Here is a 21,026-nt window from a genome sequence, read left to right as displayed (position 1 = left end):
CAAATAGTAGCAAGCTGCCTGCAAGCACATATGAGGGCCCGTTTTCCACAATTAATGAGCTCACTGTTTAGAGCCTCAAAGGCCGCCCCAGTCTACAGGGCTCTTGCATTTAGGTCGCGGGATTAGGTTTGCGAGCGCAGCAGCCTGCAATTTGGAATTCGCTGTTATTTCCCGCAATCGGTAAAGCCTCACTGGATTATGTTGCTGCGTGTTCGAGCGTTCCAGCTTCCACGTTCCTTACTTTCACTTGTAAATTATCCTACGACTTTGTACATGAAACGGACCTCAAAGGTGTCTTGATATGGATAGGCATGGTCCATATTGAATATTGCGAGGTTCATTCATTTTGAATTCTTGTATCATTTTCATGCAATTGGAGATCGTGATCCAAGAGGGGAGAAGGCCTCTGAGAAAAGCGACCTCCTGAGTACACGTCAGAAATGGTTGTGGCTATTTTCATGGCAAATTTTGCAGGGTAGTGCATTTTGTTTTTCAAGGCGCAAGGAGGTAGTCGCACGCCTGTGTCGGACAGGATCTAAGGTTTCAGCCTTCAGTTCGGGAGGTTGGCAGGACTCACTCAGGGACTTCACTTTCTTTGGCTGAACATGGATTTGTCAACTCAAGGTAAGTCATTTTAATTTTAACTAGTGCAGGCAGGCAGCCTTGAGACTATGATGGTGCGTGCGTCATGCCATGCACTGTCAGCACGATTCATACTTTACTTAGGCTGGCTGCTGCTGTGTGCCTACACTGAGCAGATTGTTGTGTTTTTCACATGTCGACTGTGCGGCCTGGGGGGCATGGGCCATAAACAGGTCTGAGCCGAGGTGAGGTCGCTGCCAGGCTCGGGCGTGTTTTTGTGACGGCCTCTGTGTCCTTGTTCTCTGCCGACTGTGATGCGTTATTGCGTTCGCAGCCAAGTGGGGCAATTTATAAGCGATGACTCATTTAACAAGCCATTGTTTTAATACAGTATGTTCAGTTGTGCTTAAAATGTCAGTGTTAAGAACTGAAAGTTACGTGGGGCATTTTTATTCACCAGGCCACAAGTGTCAGTTAGCTCATCAAACCTATGCAAAAGAGATTTAACGTGGCACACAGAAAAGTTGCAAACGATTTTATTTTCATGTTTCTTTATTAGATACACCAAAACTTTTTTGGGTATATCAATTTTAGTTACATATGGCGCATCCCTGGGAAGGCTTGCGCCTGTGTGCCCCCATGATACCAAAACAAACAAGTATATAGTCACACAGCAACCAGAGCGTCCAAACTGGGCAGATTGCACAGGCACTCCCTCAGTGGGCTCACCAAAAGGTCAAAGGGGCCTTCCCACACATTTTCCAGGGCTGTCTGTCCACAGCATATAAACATGGGTGACCGCTTCCAGCTGCTAAAAAATGGGTAAGCACATTAGGCTCTGACTCTATTTTGCTCCCATGGACTTCAGTTACATTCACCGTGGCCCACCATTTGGGGTTTATAACTGCATTTTGTGGTTACAAAAAAAGTTACAATTCAGCAAAAAAATAAATTGGCAAAAAGTGTATTTTGACCCAAAAAAGTCAGGAAAATCTCATAGATCCATCCGGAATAAATACTGCAATGGATTTTATTACTTGGTGGGACAACGAGACTAGCCCTAGTTCAGGACTTATAGCTAAGCCATGATCATCATTGCCTTGCCCAGGAGAGAACGTTTAACTAGGCCACTGATGGTGTGCCCTTGCATGAAACATGTAAAGGTTCTCCCAGAAAAATGTGAAAATGGTTTGCAGTTTGTTTGGTTCTGATGTTAAGTGCTGAAGAATCTATGGAATAAGGAACACCTGGAAATCTCGGTGCATTTCACCTCTGCGAAATACACTTCCAGGCGCAGTGTAAATGACTTGATTATCTGCCACAATCTGCCTTTTGACTGCAGTGCATGGGCAATGGTTAAATGATAGGATGCATGTTCTACATTATTGCAACCGCTAACATGCCATTTTCTTGCTAAGTATTCTAGTGGCTGCTTTGGGACATGGTCTAAATGCATCAGCTTAGCAGCAAAGGTCTTTTAGTTTTCTAAACAAGCCAACGACTGCCTAGCGTGCACACCAGATAGCACCTCGATACCACTTGGCACCTTGATTAGGAACGCAGAGTTCACCATGCAGGCAGTAGTCCATGGCAAATCAATGCAGTGATATGTGTGCAGCAATGATTTGTGTGCTGCCCAAGCCACCACCCTGTTGGTAAATGGCATCTATGTGGTGCTCCCTTATGTAACAGCATGTATACCTGTTGTTTTCTGATGTATCCAATGTCCATAAAATAGCACACTGGAATGTTTTGTGTATGTGGCTCTGTTCAGCATGCCCTACTGTGCCCACACTTAAAGAAATAAAGCAATCAAATAAATTGCCTCAGATTGTACATCCACAAGGCCATACGGCTTTCTGTACTGCCACACCAGGATTTTTTTTTTTTACGAACTTTAATCACTTTATTTAAAATTTTAACAACAAACAACAATACAGCAATCTCCAGTACACCGTATCGTGTTCAAATTGCAATACCTATAAGAACCTTAGAATTAAACAAAATAATACAGAACACATGAACATCAATAATATTTGTAAATAACAATTACAATTTTATAAAAGATCCCCGACACACAACCAATAAGACAAAACAACAAGAAACAAAAACACACAACAAACAGTTTCCCACCACTAGAAAGCATCCCCAACCCATGTAAGGGATTATCCACCAAGGATTGGAACCCAACCCTCAGCCATATATGTCATTAAAAGGTCTCCGAAGCCGGGAATAACGCCCTTCTCTACCTTGTCCAAATAGCATAACTTTATCAAAGTTCGACAAGACCTGCATATCCGATAACCACCGTTCCACACCCGGTTTCTTCCTTGAGTTCCAGACCCGTAAGATTTGTTTCATTGCCAAAACCAAACCTCTATTAATCCAGTCTGCACAGTCCCTAGCTCTGTCCCCTCTACCCCTGTTGGATAACAAAATGATTGATAGGAAAGAGCGAGGAAGTTTCTCCTCCAATACAGGTCTAGTCTATCCAATACCCCAGTCCAGAAATCAGAAACTCTCGAGCACGTCCATAACATATGTATCAAAGAACCCCCGCCACATCCACAACCCCAACATGATTCAGAGTCCGAAAGTCCCAACCTAGCCATCTTGGACGGTGTCCAATATAGTCTAAAGAGGATCCTTTGTCTAATATATTGCAGCTGCAAATTCATCTTTGCCTGCACCCCTACATGAAGTAAATACGTCCATTCCCGAACCGAGATATCCGCACCAAGATCCTCCACCCAGGTTTGACGAAGCTTGTCCCATGCCCTCACACCTACCTCTTCCGCCGGCATTAACTTCAGATAAGTGGAAACCCCATACGATGCAGAACGGAGAAGTTCACACAAAGCTGGCCTCTCATTCATGCCCCCATCTAACATCCCTGTCCTTTCGGTCAAGAGTACCTTTAAGGCCTCATAACGACTTCTTTCTCTAGCTCCAATCCCAAAGGATGTTCTCAGCTGTTCAAAGGAGATCATATCACCATTATGCCACACATCACGGATCCTAAGTATGCCCCTACCTATCCAACTCTTCCAGCACAAGGGCCTATTCGCTAATTGCAAACATGCGTTTTGCCATAAAGACCATGGTTTACACCCCACCTAAAAAACTTAAGACTACAGAAGAGAAAATGCGAAACAGCTTGGAACCGACTTCCGACCGCTGAAAATAAAACTAACTTAATTAACATCTCCTCGCAATACAAAAGAGACATCATCCTGGCCAAACAAGAAACCTATAATAATAGGATCTCCCAATCCAACTCCAGCATGAAGGAGCTATTCTCCATCCTAAAGGAACTGGAAACTCCTATCACAGTACAGGATGACTCCATCAAAGACAAAACTTGGTGCACAGACATACAACTGGCACTAACCAACAAAGTATCCAACCTCCAAACAAAAATTGCCCTAAAGAAAGCCTCTCTGCCAACTCAACCTCTGATAGTCAAAATTCCCACATCCAACAACCCAGAATCCACCCAATTCCGTTTCTCCAAGGTCTCAGTAATTGAGGTAGAGAAGACCATTTTGACTCTCAAACCTTCTAATTGCAAAGGCGACCAATGCCCCGCACAACTGATCAAGGATGCGGCTAGGGATTTAGCCCCCTTTATCACAAAACTTATCAATGCCTCCTTTACCACGGGCACCATCCCCCGCAACCTAAAGGAATCTTGGGTACTCCCCCTCCTAAAAAAGCAAACATTGGACCCCAACATTCCTACTAACTACAGGCCCATCACCACGGTTCCCTTCCTACTAAAAATATTAGACAAGGTAGCATACACCCAAATCCAGAACTTCCTTGAGATGAACCATCTCCTCGGCACCCGCCAATCCGGTTTCCGTCCGCAACACGGCACAGAGACTGCCCTTATCGACCTAAAAGCCCAAATAGATTCACTCAGAGACGAGGGAAAACTAGCTCTCCTCCTCCTTCTAGACCTCTCAGCCGCCTTTGATCTGGTGGATCATAAAGTCCTATGTAATCACCTGGACTCGGCTGCCCACTTCTCAGAGGAGGCTATAGTCTGGATTAAATCATTTCTTAGTGACAGGACTATGAGGGTGTTCTCCCCCGCAGCGGCAGCAGACCCTATCCCAATCACCTGCGGAGTGCCCAAGGGATCCTGCGTCTCGCCGACACTCTATAACATCTTCACCAAGCCACTCTTTGACGATCTTGATAATCTGGGTATCACCTACACTAACTATGCAGATGATACTCAGATTCTCTTACCACTTACTGGGGATTACGTCGAAGATCTGGCTCTGGTGAATAGAGTCTATAGCATCGTTCAGGCATGGATGGCCAACCATGGCCTATGCTTGAACGATGACAAAACAGAGCTCATCATCCTGGGCACGGCAGCCCGTATCTCCAAACTTAACCAAAACTACTCCGCCTTCATCATCGATGGCAACACTATCAAGGTCGCCAGAGAAGTAAAAACCCTAGGTTTTTACCTTGATGCGACACTATCTTTCACCAAACAGGTGAACTCACTGTCATCATCCACTGCCTATACATGCAAGTTAATACGAGCTGGGAAACCATTCCTTTCAGAGGACAGCTGTCTTATTCTAGCTAGAGCCCTCATTTTATCGAAATTAGATTATTGCAACGCCCTCTACATAGGGACTACCAAACAAATCATCCACAGAATCCAAGTGCTCCAAAACAATGCACTTAGAGCGGCCCTAAGTATCCCCAGAAGTGCACACATTTCAGAAATAAGACGAAAACACAAATGGCTTTCCACCCAAGAAAAAATCAACCTTAAATCTGCGTCCCTTATCCACAAATGCCTAAACAACAAAGCTCCCCGATACCTCTCAGAACGCTTCAACAGGAAAAATCCAACGAGACTCACAAGGACAGCCAGCCCCAACTGCCTCCTAGTGCCCAGATTCAAACTAGCCACCATTGGAGGTTCCAGCTTCCCAGTTAAGGCAGCACAGTTATGGAACTCCCTACCCCTTGCACTCAGATCTGACCAAACCTTCAATAACTTCAGAAAGAACACCATAAAATGGCTTATTGAGAATGCGACATAGCGTATGTCACTTTATACGTAACGTCTTCTTATAATGTTTGTACTAACCTGCTTTTACTGTTTGATCGCCATAGATTTGACTGTTTAGCTACGCCTTATCTGCACTTGCACTTGCCCTACCCTGCAGATTCGAAATGTCCACCATGCCTGTAACCTGTAACGTTAACTAATCTGTAACCTGTAAACGTTAACTAAGCTGTAAACCTCCTTGTTCTCTTGCGCCCTGCTACCCTAGGGTCTGGTGCGCACAATAAATAAATAAACAAACAAACAAACACATCATAATGCATCCAAATATTCCCACCCTCAATGTCCAGAAAGCGCAGCAACGCTTCCCTAGTCGCGCCCATTGTAGGCAGCTTCTGTACTGAAGCCGGTAATTTAGACATTGAATAGAGGTCTCTCAGCGCATAAGGCGAAAACTGGTAACTCTCAATTATATGCCAATGATTTTAACTAGCTGCAGTCCAGCAATAATAAAATATTCTAAAGCCAGCTCTGTTAGAGCATGGGCCTGCTCTTTTTTGCCGAAATAACCCCTGAGGCCTGCATAATAGTGAGGAGGTAGTGGCTGAGGAACTATGGACCCTTTACTGTGCATTAGAAGCCGGTTTTGTTTAAAACGCTTCATCAACTTATTACTGGTCAGGCTAATGTTTGTAAGAGGTACACTCCTTTCTGTGTAGCCTTTCTGTGCATTGTTTATTGGGTCTCTCATGTGCGGTATCGTGTGATGTCTGTAGATCTGTCCTGTCTGTAGATATACTTCCCAAAAGATGTTTCTGTATTGGGTTGGGCATGCCCACAGTGAGACCCAGCCCTTCCTCATTTAAAATTCTTCAGAAACAAGAAGCAAAAGGGCCCTTGTACCCCATTTGAGTGGCTAATGTTGCAGCCATGTAATACTCGCATCCAACAATTTAAGATGTCCAAATGAGCATGTATGTAATGTTAGGGTGAATATTGTGAAACTTGATGTGGGCACCAAGCCATGCATCAGTATGCATTTAGAGATTCACACATACAATCCTTTTATCACAGACTTGTTTATCAAATGTAGAGATCTCTGATCATTGTTATAGCCCTGAAATTCTCTGTGATTTAATGCAAAGCATACAGGAATCCTCATTGGTGCTATCTGTCCCCTTTCCCACTCTGAGAGGTATTTTGAAAGAGTACAATAAGAGTGTACCAGACTGTCCATCTTGAAGTGATAACCTACTATCTGAAAATTATTCATATGTTTAGTCTAGTATTACCCCTTGTGAAATACATGTAAGGTGGTATGAACAGAACACCTGGCTGCAACACAGGGCCAGTGGTCAGTGGGCCCTCAGACGCCTGCAGGCTGGTCACACCGCAGTGTGCCAGTACGGACAGTTTGAAACTGCATTCAGGCAAGACCTTCCAAAAGAGCAGGTGACAGAAAAACCATTTACTTGGGCAGCAACAGCTGTTTTTTCACATTAGAATTCTTCCGTAAAGTACTTGAATTACATTGTAATGAAACTAGCTTCATTTATATAGCAATTATTTATTCATATTGAGAAGGGGTTTTGTCGCACGACAGAGGTGTACTTTGGGAGTGACGTGAGCCAGTTTTGGGGAGGGCGCCAACGAGGCTTCCCGCCTGGGGTGCAATCTGGTGTAAGACCGGCTTTGCCGATACCTGAGCCACAGCGAGGATCTGGAGCGCGCCGTGCCTCGCATGTATTTCCTGGAGAAGGCAGGTACTGCAGGTCCGTGCCGGGGAAATGTAACACGGGCGGAGTCATGCTGTGGCCAAGGTGGTAAAAAGAATTCAGAAAGCAGCTGGCCCCGGAAAGAGAATATCAAAGATGAGAATCTGGGGGAGGAATGACTAATCCATCAGAAAGAACATTACAGAGAGGTAAGTACATTTTCCTCCCTTTCTCTCGATTCCTTCTGTCCTTCTGAAGCTACAGGGGACTCAATGCATGATGATACCTGATGTCCAACTCTCCACTATCTATGCCTCCTCCCAATAACCCCAGAATTCAGCCACACCTATTTACTAGGGATATGGCCAGATCGCACATCACTACCCCAGGTCCCTTGCATTGATGGCCTGGTCGTTCAGAGGCGATGCATTGGGCACCTAGCAACATCAAATGACTACCTGGCTATCCTAGGAATGCTGAGTAGCTTTCTATGCTCCTGCCTTTTTCTAGAACATGGAAACACTAAGCTCGTGGTGCCGCAATGATCATGCCCTTCAGATTACCTGCTACACCTGGCACGCAGAAGCCTCTCTCTCTCTCACGCCCATTAAAGTTTACCAGTTGGCCATGTCCTCTTATCAACAGCCTCCTTGCTCGGGTCCTTATTTTCAGGGCATTTGGACAAACTCTTCCTTAAGGTTCCCCTTTTTCGGCTCTCTCCATTTGCCACCTGCGCTTCTTGGCATCTCAAAGCTTTTCTTCCTAGCTCATTAAACTTCTCTTTGAACCCCTTATCAAGTCACCTTTCTAGTCGCCAACAAGTTGGAATGCAAGGTCAGCGAGTTGCAGTCGCTCTCCTCCTAGCAGCCCTACACTAGATTCTTTTCATCTTACGCCTTTGCTGGTCCTTCTCAGGTCGGACCATTTTCAAGCTTTATCTGCATCCGGGTTTTCTGCCCAAGTCACCAATGTTGGTGGCCTGTCTATTGGTCACACTGCCGACCTTCTTTGCCAGTACTCTTTCAAATCTGGAAAGAACACTGCATTCTCTAGATGTGTGTTGGGCTTTCCATTAATATCTTGGCAAGACTAAAGGCTTCCTGCAGTTCGAGCATCTCTTTCACCTTTGCTGGTCCCTTGAAAGGTCAGTTCGTATCCAAGCAAGGATTGGCACACTGGGTTATTTCCAGCTTTAACTACTGTCCGAATATCCCAGGACATGCTTTTAGTGGACGATTGACTTCTGGCTTCCCATGGCCTATGCCCTCGAGCACAGCCTTTCATTGGATGTTTCCAAGTCATCACCTGATCCAGGCTCAATTGTGTGGTCATTAAGACCAGATATGGTACAGAAGTGGGCCAGATGGTCCTCAGCTTTTGGTACGGTAGTGTAACTTCTTGTAAAGCTCAGAATCGCGGAGACACCATCTAACATTTGGGTGAGTCAAGCTATTCCTGCTATGCCCTTGGCTATTGCATTGTTCCGTGTTCTTTTCTAGCAGGAGAATCTGTGGAAGATCCAGTAATGGAGACGGTTTCGTTACTCACCTGTAACTAGTTCTCCACCGTTAGTAGCTTCCATAGTCACCTGCAGCCCACCTGCCTCCACAGGCTCCCCCACGAGTGAGTATGTCATGCATTGCCAATATGTACGAGTCTTACAAAGCTCCCAAGGGTGACGCCTCGGCCTCCCTCTCATTGGTGCAGAAGTAAAAGGGACCAAACGTATAATATAAGGATTCTAAGCTCTATGTTGAAGTCTTGTTATTACTGATATGAATTCATATATTTGCTGAGGATTCCAAGGCCAAGGCTGAAGAATCAGGGGATGAAGGAGATTTATAGAAAAAGAGAGTGAATGAGAAGAGATGGGGAATCTGGTTGAGAGAAAGAGAGTGGGAGTGATTAAGAGGAATGGAGTGCGAGAGGGAGAGAGGGACATTGAAAGGAAAATGACAAAGCAAGAGATAAATTGAGTCGAAGTCAGAATAATAGAGCACGTGAGAGAAAGGTAGAGTGAAATGAAAGGTAAGAGTAAGAAACATGCAGTATGAGCAACACTGGGTGAGAGAGGATGTCTGTCAGAAAAGAGACAGGCAGGCGATGAGAGTCAAAATAAAAGAATGCTAATGGGTGAGAAAGAATGGACAGCTGTGAAAGAAAGGGGGAGAATGAGAAAAGGAGGCGATACAATTTAGGAGGCAAATGGGGACAGACGAGCCAGTTAATAGACAGTGCGAAAGAAAGCGTAACATAGAGGAAGGCAGGTAGGAAGAGAGAGAAAACTGTTTTGATAATGTAAAGAGTCCACACGCAGTATTAAGACTGTATCTTTTTTTTGCATGCAAGCAAGCCTGCTCCTAGGGCTAATTTGACTTCTCTTTTTGCTCCCGCAGTTCATCCATCTCAGGAGCCCGGCTGGCTGGAGGGAACTCTGAACGGAAAGACTGGACTTATCCCGCAGAACTACGTGCAATTTCTATAGCTTTGGGCCCGGGCAGCACTGCTGAGCTTTACATGGTATCCATGACGACTGCTGACGGCGTGTTATGAATAATGTGCTCTTTACCACTGCGAAGCACCGAGTGAAGAGCCGCTCCTCACCTGTTGCCGTGAATGTTGGTTGAATAATAATGTTTTCTTTTAAGGGATGCATTGAGCAGTGCCAAGGTACTGCCAGAGGTGTATTCAAACACTTTTTACTATGTGGATTTTATTTTTATTGAACTGAGATTATTATTATTTTTAATTTCGTGCGTGTTTCTGGGATATATTAAGACCACGGGTTGGGGAGGGAATCGTAAAAAAAAAAAAAAAAAAAGTGAACGTTCAGCAGTTATACAATTAGTACATCTTTCGGATTTTAGCACGAAGGGTGATGGCGCCCTGTCAGCCAAAACGTTGGGCAGCGACACAGCAGTTGCCTTTGTTGTGTGTTTACAATGTTGTGATGATGTTGGCACTTTACATACGGCTTGTTTACATTTTTATTTGCAAGGCCTTTACCACTTGAAACCGAGCTAGAACCAAACCCTACACATCCTGCAGTTAAGACTGTTTAAGTAGACCTCGCTTAGAGGTGGGGGGGGGGGGGCAGGTGTTGAAGTTTGTACACTGGGTAGAATGAACTGTTTGCTTATTCCCGGGCAACGCACCTTAAGCATTAGTTGCCCGCTCTTACTGTAAGATGTCAGGCTCGTGTTGTTTTTATTATGGTAGCACTTCCCTCGTTACTTCAGCCCTCCCTAAAACCTTGTACTATAACTAGTTGTACCATCGACCCAGTTGCCCCATTGAATGTGTTAAAGGTACGTCACTAATGGGTCTTAGTCCTCCCTAAAACTGCAACCATAACTGGTTGTTACATGATCCAGTGGCCTCACTGAATTTGTTAAAGGTACGTCATAGATGGGCGTTGAAAACAATGCCTTTATTCTTGCCCCTACCACGACCCACTCATCATGTAAGACATGTCAACCACAATGGAGCTTGCTTATCCAATGTCTTCCTGAAATTTGTTTTGGATTGAAGACCCTGTCCTTTTAGCTGCGGACTTTGTCTTTTTTTTGCATGAGCTTTTGGGAGTGTGTGATTTCCATCTTTAAAAGTTGAATATATCAGTAGTTCAAGAAAACCTTTCAATTTGTGTACAGCCTTTAGCAGTTTGGTGCGATTAATCATTTAGCGGTCTAGATGTTCAGCCCACAATTTAAGTTAAGTAGCGTCCCATGTTCCCTCTGAGTTGACATGCCATTGCAAGTCACTAGCAGCGCGGTCTTACTCAGCGGTGGCCGAGTGCTCCTGCATGCTGGCGTAAATCTACTTGAATATAGGGGGAGTAAAAGCATTAACACATAATCACTAGAATTGGGTATGTGGTAGCGTAAAATTGGGGGGGGTGGGAGAAGAGCGAGAGCGAGAGAGAGAGAGAGAGAGAGAGAGAGAGAGAGAGAGAGAGAGAGAGAAGAAAAAAAAAAAAAACACGCTAGCAGTATGGCCGCCTTGAAGACCAAGGCTCACAGGCTTTTAGATTGGATTTCAATGTGCATGCCTAGCTCACCATCCTTCAAACAGTGCTCCCTAGCTTTAGGATGAGCTTTGGCTCAACGCGTGCGCTACATTTATAAAATCATATTTTTTAGAAGGCAATTTGTACACATCATTCGGTCAGTTTTTCACATGATGGAATATTTTTATTGGTGCAATAGAAAATATGTTTGGAAATGATTCCTGGATGACTGGAGATTTTAACTGGCTAGTTGGGACTTTTTTTCCTGAAGGTTTTGGTGGTCTGATTTTACTCGGATGTCCCTGAAGTCACAGATGATATGAACCGCAAATAAAATGGCTGAAGTTCCTCCTGGCTCCCTTTGTTGTAGAAGCAAAGCATTCAGCAGCGAATAAGTTAATGGCTCCCTCATGCATTTTACCAAGCACCTAACAGCCCACTTGCGAGCCAGTCTCCATCACAGCAAATCATTGAGAAGCTGTATAAGTCACCTGCTTGCAGACATAGACAAACAGATGAGCACAGACAGCAAGCAGTATGCATGACATATCATCATTATTCATTATTTGAGTGCTGGGGCAGTGTCTCTATCAAAGCCCATTGTAACACTGTACACTATCAAATATTAGGCGGGCAAAACGCAGCAGCCATATACATATATATATATATCAGACATTTTAACATGTGTTACTCGAAGGGATTTGACAATGAAAGGCCAAATGAGGATCTCGGCATGGTCAAAACCAAAAGTAATGTTACAGACATTTAATAGAATTTTTTTATGGATAATATAAGTGAAATATGTATGTATATATTGCATGTTGGCAGGTCTTAATGAAGGCATGCCAAAGGGAGTGCAGTCTAACTTCCTGTGGGACTTCTATAGTCTGGCATTAGAAGAAGAAGACTTCTCCACTCAAAATGTTGGTGTATGGAAGATTGTCGCCACCCACTCTCCACTCCCTGCCTCTAGTGTTTCAGCAGCAGTGGGCTCCACCACGAACATACCTCCATTTGCCCTCTCAAAGTGTCTGTTCAGTTTCTTGGAGCACAACCTGAACCCAACAGAGCATGTGTCTCTCTGCAGTCTAGGCAATAAGACTCGCCCAATCCATCAGAATTATGCATGCTGCTCCGCCAACTGCATGCACACGTGGAGTGGCCTCGGCAGTAATGAATGTATGGCCTTCCAATCCATCATGCTCTCTGTGGGTATGCGGAGAGAAAGTGCACTCACAAAGGGAAAGGACCAATCCACCTTTTCTTTGTGTATCTACAAGGACAAGGTTATGAAAAGAAAACGTGCTCTGGCCCTCAAACGCATAACGTAAGTGCCATCTTCCTACAGGCTTGATTCGTTTCTTATCCCCTTCAATCAAGGGACGGGTTGGAGTTCACCGATGATCACTTCCAAACGGTAATCCCTCAGGCAATTTACCAAAAAAGGAAATGATACTTATTTTCTGCTATGTCTCTGCTTATAAAAGTGGCAACTGCCCTTGTTTTATGACTCCCCTTTACAAAAGCAGTTAACTATAAAGAGGGTCACTCTTGTGCATTAAAGGTGCCTCATCTTTCGAAAGGCACAATCTGGGTCCAGAAACCTTTAAACAGTCAGCAGGACGAGTGAGTGGGTCTCCACGACTGTCTTTGTCACAGCACAGTATCATGGTCTCTGCTGGCACAGGATCTCGCCTAGCTGAAATATATATCAATATATTGTTGCCGCTCTCCACACATGGTGCTTTGTGAAAAGGTACGCCTGAGTTTGACCAAATAAGTTCCAACAAAGGCCTTTGGATGCAAGCTTTGCAAGAATTACAAGTGACAGACATCAGTGTTGGATCCACACAGCACAGCACGCATTGCACCTGTAGTTCACGGTGTGCAATGCGTATGAACGCCACCTGCAAGTGGGGTGCAAAGGTATTCACTGCATTCCTTCAGCTAGTGCCAGGAGAGAGACATTCTTGGTCTGCCCCGTCCCAAAGCTTTTGGTCACTTTGGGATATGCACCTTACACGAACTGTGGAGCTGGCCAAAAAAGATAGGAAACAGAAGACAAACAAGAGGTCTAGGTCCAGAAGTATTTTCTTCTTCCACACACCACTGCTCATAGACCTGCACCTAAGGATATTGCGTTCCTCACTTCTTGTCCAACTTCTATGATTCTGGTAGTGTAGGCCTTGAGTGCAAGTTCAATGCCTAATGTTTTCCCAACTTGCCACCAGTGAGGCAATGCAAGAAATTTGACTCTTTGGGGAGTATGGTGTTGACTTTGAGCAACCTTGCACTTCACCACGCTGCCAGTGTGTCGCATGCTGTTGCATTGTTTTCCTACAGATTTACTGGGTGTAGTCAAGATGGCTGCTCAACACAAGAGCATCTGGGGGCGGTGTAATCTGATGCCAGGGGGCCAGGTCTTACAAGCCCTTGCTATGTTAGGCCTATCAGTGGCCAATGATATGGTCGCCCATGAAAGACTTCAGGAAAGATAGTCTGCAGGGGTGTTTCTGGCACTGTCCTCTAGTGTTTCTCCTCTTTTTTTTGCAGAAACATAAGCTGTTTCTTTGTCTCCTTTCGGTGCTAAACCCTGTCAGTTGTGATGTCGGGCGCCTCAGAGCGAATGCCTTTTTCTGACCTTGTTTAATCTGTATATCAAACCTTTGGCGGTTTTGGTGCCACTGTTCAGGTTCTCGCTTCATACATACACAGTTGTTACTCGTATCTTTATCCGTGTGGATATTTAGCAGGGAGATAGGGCCTCTGCAAAGCCTGATTACATGTAATTGCATCTTGGATGAGCACTAATTCTCTCTGCTTAATTCAATGAAAACTGGAGTGATGGTGTGTGATGGTCCTGAATCCTTGTGGCCCTCCCGGTTCTGGCCTGTGTCAGTGGGTCCTTGCACCAGTTAACAAGAAGAAAAATGTTACATTCAAATGTAATAACACTTTGATCCTACTCCGTAAGTGCATTCAGTGGCTGCTCCGTGCGTGTTCCGGTTTCGTCTGCTATGGCACATCATTCCCTGTTTTGCAATGTCAGCTGCTTGCATTTCTGCAGCTTCGGCGTTGATGCAATCTTGCTTATGCTATGCTTATTCTCTATATCTGGGATTACCGCAGCATACGAGGAAGCAGTTGCAAGTTCTGCAGAATTCATGATCTCGGCCCATCTTTGACCTTCGCCGTTCGTCTCACATTTCCAGCTACCTGGTCAGGCTACATTGGCTTGCAGTAAAACAGTGCATCGTTTTCAAAACTCTGTGCACTGTTTATCGATGCTTATACAATTCTGGCCTTCATTTCGCTCTACCGGCCCGAGGGAGTACTTCACCAGACCATCCTTTGCAATTTTCCAACAAGCCACTTCTTAGAATGCCCTGTTCTCAGCTCAGTTGCAGTGGCAGACAGGTTTTCTCTGTATTGGCGCCTTCAACCTGGAGCTTGTTTCCTCTTCATCTGAGGCCATGTCCTGCTATTGGAGCTTTCAGTCGCAAACTTACGGTGTTACTGTTTCAAGTGGAGAGGCCTCTCCTGTGTGTCAGTGCCAGGAAAACACTCGTGGCAACAGTTACCTTTTACAAGACGAAGTCAACTAAAACTATTAGACGTTTTGAAGCAATTTGGTTGATGTTGCTGATAGGCAGACGAGTAACTGCAGAGGTTTCTCTGACTCGTGTTGGTGGCCAGTTTGAATGACACAGCCTGTATTTTGCAGTGTTCTGGGGGGCATCAGATAATTAATATCACATTCCAATACAATGCCAACTAAATTGAGGGAGTCCAGACAGACATATCTGCTTAAAGAAAATAACTCTTTCATTATCCTCATCAATTAGGTGTTATCAGGTCTATAGACCAGACTGCAAACGGGGCAAAATAAATGGGAAGCAACATCTATATCTGTTGCAGCCATTAAAGTCTGTAGAGATCAATAATGTTCTTAGCGGTTACCTAGAAAGTCTCTTGAACATTATTTCTCTGAGCACCAACACCCTATGGTTCTATCACGCTGGCGGGTTGATAGTTTCTTCAAAGTCCTAGACCCCAAATCATTAAATGGAGAACAGCAGTTTTCTCTTGAAGTACCTCTTGGCTGCAGCTCCACTTTGACAGAGCTGAAATGCTTGACATGTGGGTGGCAGAGAGGAGCCCTAACCGGCATGTCACTGGAGGCTTCTCACAAAGGACCACTAGTGCTCATTCCTGCACAGTGAACTCGAGATGCTCGGTGGAAAGGGACATCCCTTGCAATGGCAGGTCAGAGCTCTCATACACGTGGATGTAATGCTCCCTTAAAATTATCAGGATGCATAGGGGTTCCGACTTGCAAAGGATACCATTGGTTTTGGAGGAAAGGTCTACAAATACCACAGCAAAGTTCAAGCTCATTATGAGCGTAGAGCCCAGAGACATCCATTTAGGAAATTCCCTAGAAAAATAATCTCCTTAATTTTGGTCATTTTTTTCAGATGTGGTGGCTTTTGAAAGCTCCCACACATTAAGGCATATCAGGGGAGCCAAAAAGACTAAAAAGTCAAACGGGGTGTTAACGAAATGACTGCAAATGATGGCACTGCTAGATAATCAGTGCAGACTCCATCTCTGACGTCAGTTCTGCATTTTTCCACAACAACAAGGAGGATGTGGCACTATGAACGCAAGTTGGACACTCAAAGGCGTATTGGCAGGGAAGCGGGACGAGCTCAAGAAATCTGCAGGTAGATAATATATTATCAAAACAAAGCGCTAGAGGCATATAAACTTGTTCTACTAATTGAAAGATCTTACTGTAGAATCCTTCCTTTAAAAATAAAAATGATGCAGGCCTGATCGTCTTGTAGGCAAAGTATAGTATGCTTAGACTACGCAATACCAGAATATTGCCAGGACCAAGCCTGGCTTTCTCCATCGCACTAGAGACCAGACAAGAACAATAGGCAAACTTCAGTTCGCTGCTTGACATTTCCTGAAGGGCAATATCTCTGTAACATAGTTGATGCAGTTTTCTGAGTACAAGCCAAATGGGCTTTAATCCCTGCAGGCAGTGGTGTACTTTCCGTCTCAGAACGCTTACATACTGAGAAGAATGTTCTACATGGCGGTAGCAATACCGTGCCAAAGACAACACTGCCCCACAAAAAGGCCATCTCTTTGCTATCTCGCTGCTCTATATGTCCATGTATTTTGCTACCCGTGTTTCAGTTTTAGTGAAGTTTCTTAAAGGATCAGTGTAACTTTTTAGTGGACCTGAAGGTCAAGCAGGAAATCCAAGAGAGATGAAATGGGCAGCAGTTGTGATTGGGTGGGAAGGATAAGCGCTATGCAAATGCCAGAATAATACGAATATGAAATGTGTCCTAGTTTTGAACATGGGCTTCTGACATCCCCCAGTTCATTTCTTATTGCTCCCCAAATTGTAATTTGATCGCACCACTGTTACAACCCATGTCATCCTGTCCACTACAATAGGTGTTGTTTGCATCACTGTCAAAGTTCATATCAGACGATTCTCAATATTGAAGGCTGATCACGCCACTGCCTAGTAATGCACTCCTGTCACAGCATATATCATGATTTTCCCCTAAAACAGAGGCTGGTGACGCAGTGTCATGATGCATATCACATACTCCCCTAAAATGAAGGGTGGAGCCTAAACTGGCCACCTTCATCTCTTTCTATCCTCTATGCAAGGAGTCTACAAGCAGTGGCTACCCAGATGTCTTTCCCTGACTCCCATGATCCCTCACCTTTGACTATGCTGGCTGGGATGGATGCGAGTTGTAGTCCAAATCATCCCAAAGTTGCAGACCTATTCCCTCTCTATCTTCAGAGTAGAAACTGATGTTCATTTCACCAAATTACTCAACACAGCTGTGTCAGTGCCGCCTGCTCCTCTCTACTATCTTTCCCTAGAAGGCACTTGAATACCTTTGGCCTTGAGTGCTTGGCAACTCACATAACTGAATGATAGACATGTCCCTGCAAGAAGGTAGATTCCTTCTGTCCCGTGGCGACCGCCTGCTATGAAGTCAACTGTGTTTTCAAAAGCTGTAAAACAAGTGGCTCTTAATATGGTGTCCCTTCCCTAGGCTAAAAGTAAATTTGATTAGAAAACAGGGTGATTAAATATAATGCCAAATTTTTTGTAATTTTCCAAGTAACTTGCCATCTTAAAAGACAGAGCTTGGCACACGTTGGCCAGCAGGGACTGGCCAGCATCCCATGTTGTACACAACCCTTGGCATTTGTTACTGCCCTGGTGCAGCCCATCACTGGCACTGTGTGAGATCTCGGTAACACACATGAATGATGAATTCCAGACATAACTGTGGAGAGGAGTGAGTCTCTTTTGGTGCCCGCTTTGGTGAGCAACCTTGCAGACTTGGATACAGTGCACCATGAGTCAAGTACACAATAAGTAGTGGCGGGGGAGCAGCTTCCGGGGACTCGAGCGTGTTATCTGCGTTCACTTGGGAGTAACTGTTATGAATTCTCCATGTTGTTCTTGAAGTTGGGCTCAGCACTCAAACACAGACCAGCTTTGGAGCCCTAGGATTATTCCAGGTGAAGCTTTATTATACGTAGGTACAAATGTACATGAACCAGTTACTCTTGCATATGTACAGTCGTAAATCTAACAGAACAGTAACAGGGATAGGTAGTTTACAAGACAGACAGAAGGAGTAGCATCAACATTCTAGTAGCAAGCACTCCTGGCCAGTGACAATACAACAGTAACGTTTCGTGAAGTCCTTCTGGGGGTCTAAAACCGTGCCAGCAGCAAGCAGTACTCGGTGATGGCAGTATGGACGCTGCCTTTGTGAAAATACGCTTTGGATACTGCAGCGCATCATGTACTCCCAAGCTTCCTATGGAGAAGGTCAAGCAGCCTGGATTATGAATGCAGTTTTATAGGAATCATTATTCTATAGTGAAAGAATTAAAAATAAACTTGGCATTTATGCCTGAAGGTCGTTTAACCTTGAAAGACTCTAAATACAATGGGCCTGATTTACAAAGTGTTTGTCAATGGGATTGCACCATTGTAAAATGCTTTTGTAATCAGGCCATGTATCACAAAAATAAATCTCATTGAAAGTAGTGACAGGGTCACAACACTTGATAGGATCGGAAATGGCTGATGTCACAGGAGGAAACCACATTCGTCAGTCCCAGCTTTTTACGGCTCGGTATGATTTCAAAGCGAGATTACATTTTTTTAAATTTTTGGTTTCTAAGTGCTAGACTCATCAAACTGCTGTACGATTTTTTTTAATTAATTGCAAGAACTAACGTGTAAATAGAGCCATTTGAGATACTATAAATTTAAAGTTTTTATATTTGATATTTTAGTGCACTAATTTGTAACTCTTGGTGTAAAAACTATGTGTTTTGTACTACATATCTGTAGACTGTTTTCGTCCGGATAGTTTCTTGAACAGTCTGTATTGCCATTACATGGGGAGGCATTCACCATGCTGGCTGCGTTGTGGTTCAAGCCTATGTGCCACCACACACCCCTGCTTGTTGCATTTGTGTATGTCTCTGGATTTTCCTTTTTGTGTACCAGAAGTGGAGAAAAACACATGGGTGCTCTAACACTCCAGCCAAACATTTGACATTGTTACTCTAGAGGCGGGTGGAAAGGCTGATTGGATGTCAGCAGTGCATTGTTGCTGTCACCCAATTGCATCCAGAGCAGGGTATTTTTTCGTTCGGGCCTCGGTTCTTGCTTCCAATCAGACGGACTAAGGCCCACTGCTGACACACCTGAGTCCTTTTAAGTCTGTTGTTTTGGGACTTGAAAAGAAGGCATCCTTATGGCTGGTGGCAAGGTGGTCTGGCACTAAGTGATTTATCGGCAGCTCATTTTAGATCTCAGCTGGTAAATAAAGGTACAGTTGTCCTTCTTCGCTCTCTGGAAAGGTGACCTGGGCGGAGACACTGTACAGCTTAGGCGGGAGCTGCTCCAGTGGCTTCCACTCAACACATGTGATTGTCTTCTGCAGGCAAGGAGGCGCGAGGTGCCGCAAGATGGCACACGTTTGAGGTGAAGCCAGTTCTCGATGAGCTCAGAGGTCTTATTTTGCACCAGGCTCCTATATCGATGCAGCCAGATGGGAACAAGTGCGCGAGCCACAGAATAGGGCCTTCAAACAACAGTGTCCTCACTGTCTCCTAGTCAAACCCTCATACCTTGTTTGGACTGTACCAGACCCCCCTAGAGGAAGAGTGCCTTATGGCTTTCACTGCGACACCCCTAGATGTCATTGTTACCGGGGATGGTAGTGGAGGTAGCGTCAGCAGGAATGTAACAGCAGTCATATGAGCTGGGGTTCCCCAACAGTGTAAACCACATCTGGTGAACAATGAAAAAAGAAAATCCCCACCTTGCAGTAGCTGAGCCATTGTTGGAGTGGACGCTTCTCTTATTTGTAAATATGGCTTGCAGACAAACGTTGCCTTGAATCTAAGTTGATTGTTGTGTAATATTTTGTGCTCATTGTATAAAGCAAATGTGGTGAGGGAGTGCCTTGTCCGGGCCAAGAGAAAGCCAGATGTGCCAGAAAAACGTGGCAAGTTGCCTTGTGGTGATGATCCCGTGTCGCTTGGACCCATGCACAGGTGTGGCTGTGTGATATGTTTGAGCCTGTCTTCCAAAGCTCCACTGCGATCATCCGTGATGTGCGAGTCTCAGGGCTTCTGATTCCACCTTCATTGCATTGATTTCTCTGTGAGCTTCGTTCTAGGAAAAACGTATTACTCTAAAGCTTCTGATGTACAGACGTTTCCCTTGAGTACAGCACATTGCCAAATAAACTGCTACTGCGTTACCCCTGGGCGTTGCTTGTTATTTTATTTTTGCAGTGCTCGAGAAGTGTATTTAAAAGTGTGCAAGTGGGCTAATGGGAAACACACAGCATGGACCCGGGGACATGCTTGCTAAAAACTCAGCACCTCACAATGTCGGAGTGCCAATCTGGTGCGTTCTGTGGTGTTTGCATGTTGAAAATATGTTGCTTGAATGGAAAGGTAACTTTACTGGATATGATATGATAGATTATTTATAACGCGCTTAATACCCAGAGGTTTCTAAGCGCGGACCCGGGGATCGAACCTGTGTTGCTCCATGTCGTCTTACTTCCAAGGCGAGCACATTGCCCCTGAGCTATCCTCCTAAGACGATGTGGCCTTTCTGCAGTATAGTAAATAGAACTGTTGTTCTGCGCCCCAGTGGTCGCTCAGAGACTCAGAAGAAGTGTCCACAGGCTTCGTTTTTGATATTGTTTCACAATCCTAAATACCTGTATGAAATGATGAAACTCTTCCAAGAAGACCAAGCTCTCCAGTGCCAAGAAGGCTTTCTGTGCCCCTTGGTCCTCGGCCATCTGATGCAGCTCTGTTAACAGACGAAACGCCTAGTTACGATTGATAGCAAAGAAGTCTGAACATTCTTCAAATTCGCAAACAGTCGACTAACCTATTACCCTTTGCCACAAATTGTTACCCATTGGACAGCAAGTAACAGTGCACATGATATGCAGGTAAGCGGGATACCACACATCACTGTTCAAAAGTACACTCATTTCTGTTTGACTCCCCACTGCACTGACTTAGACGTTTGGTATCACTATTACCTGCCAATTCTGGAATTAAGCCCTCCAAAGAC

The 21,026-nt window shown here is 44.7% G+C and overlaps 1 protein-coding gene across 2 annotated transcripts in view; it reads left to right on the top strand.

Annotated features, from left to right (window-relative positions):
• The window catches only part of ARHGAP26 (Rho GTPase activating protein 26), a 2,838,701-nt gene extending 2,818,511 nt beyond the window's left edge, over positions 1-20,190 (top strand). For both annotated transcript variants that reach the window (XM_069652460.1, XM_069652459.1), the window contains one exon: positions 9,735-20,190. In XM_069652460.1, coding sequence (XP_069508561.1) covers positions 9,735-9,823 — 89 coding nt within the window. In that variant the 3' untranslated portion in view covers positions 9,824-20,190. The remainder of the gene's footprint in view (positions 1-9,734) is intronic.
• The last annotated feature ends 836 nt before the right edge of the window (positions 20,191-21,026 follow it).

This window comes from Ambystoma mexicanum, chromosome 3p (assembly GCF_040938575.1).
Source record: "Ambystoma mexicanum isolate Mex_15411 chromosome 3p, UKY_AmexF1_1, whole genome shotgun sequence".
NCBI lineage: Eukaryota > Metazoa > Chordata > Amphibia > Caudata > Ambystomatidae > Ambystoma > Ambystoma mexicanum.
The sequence above is the reverse complement of the archived record's forward strand: the minus strand, read 5'-3'. Positions and strand labels throughout refer to the sequence as shown.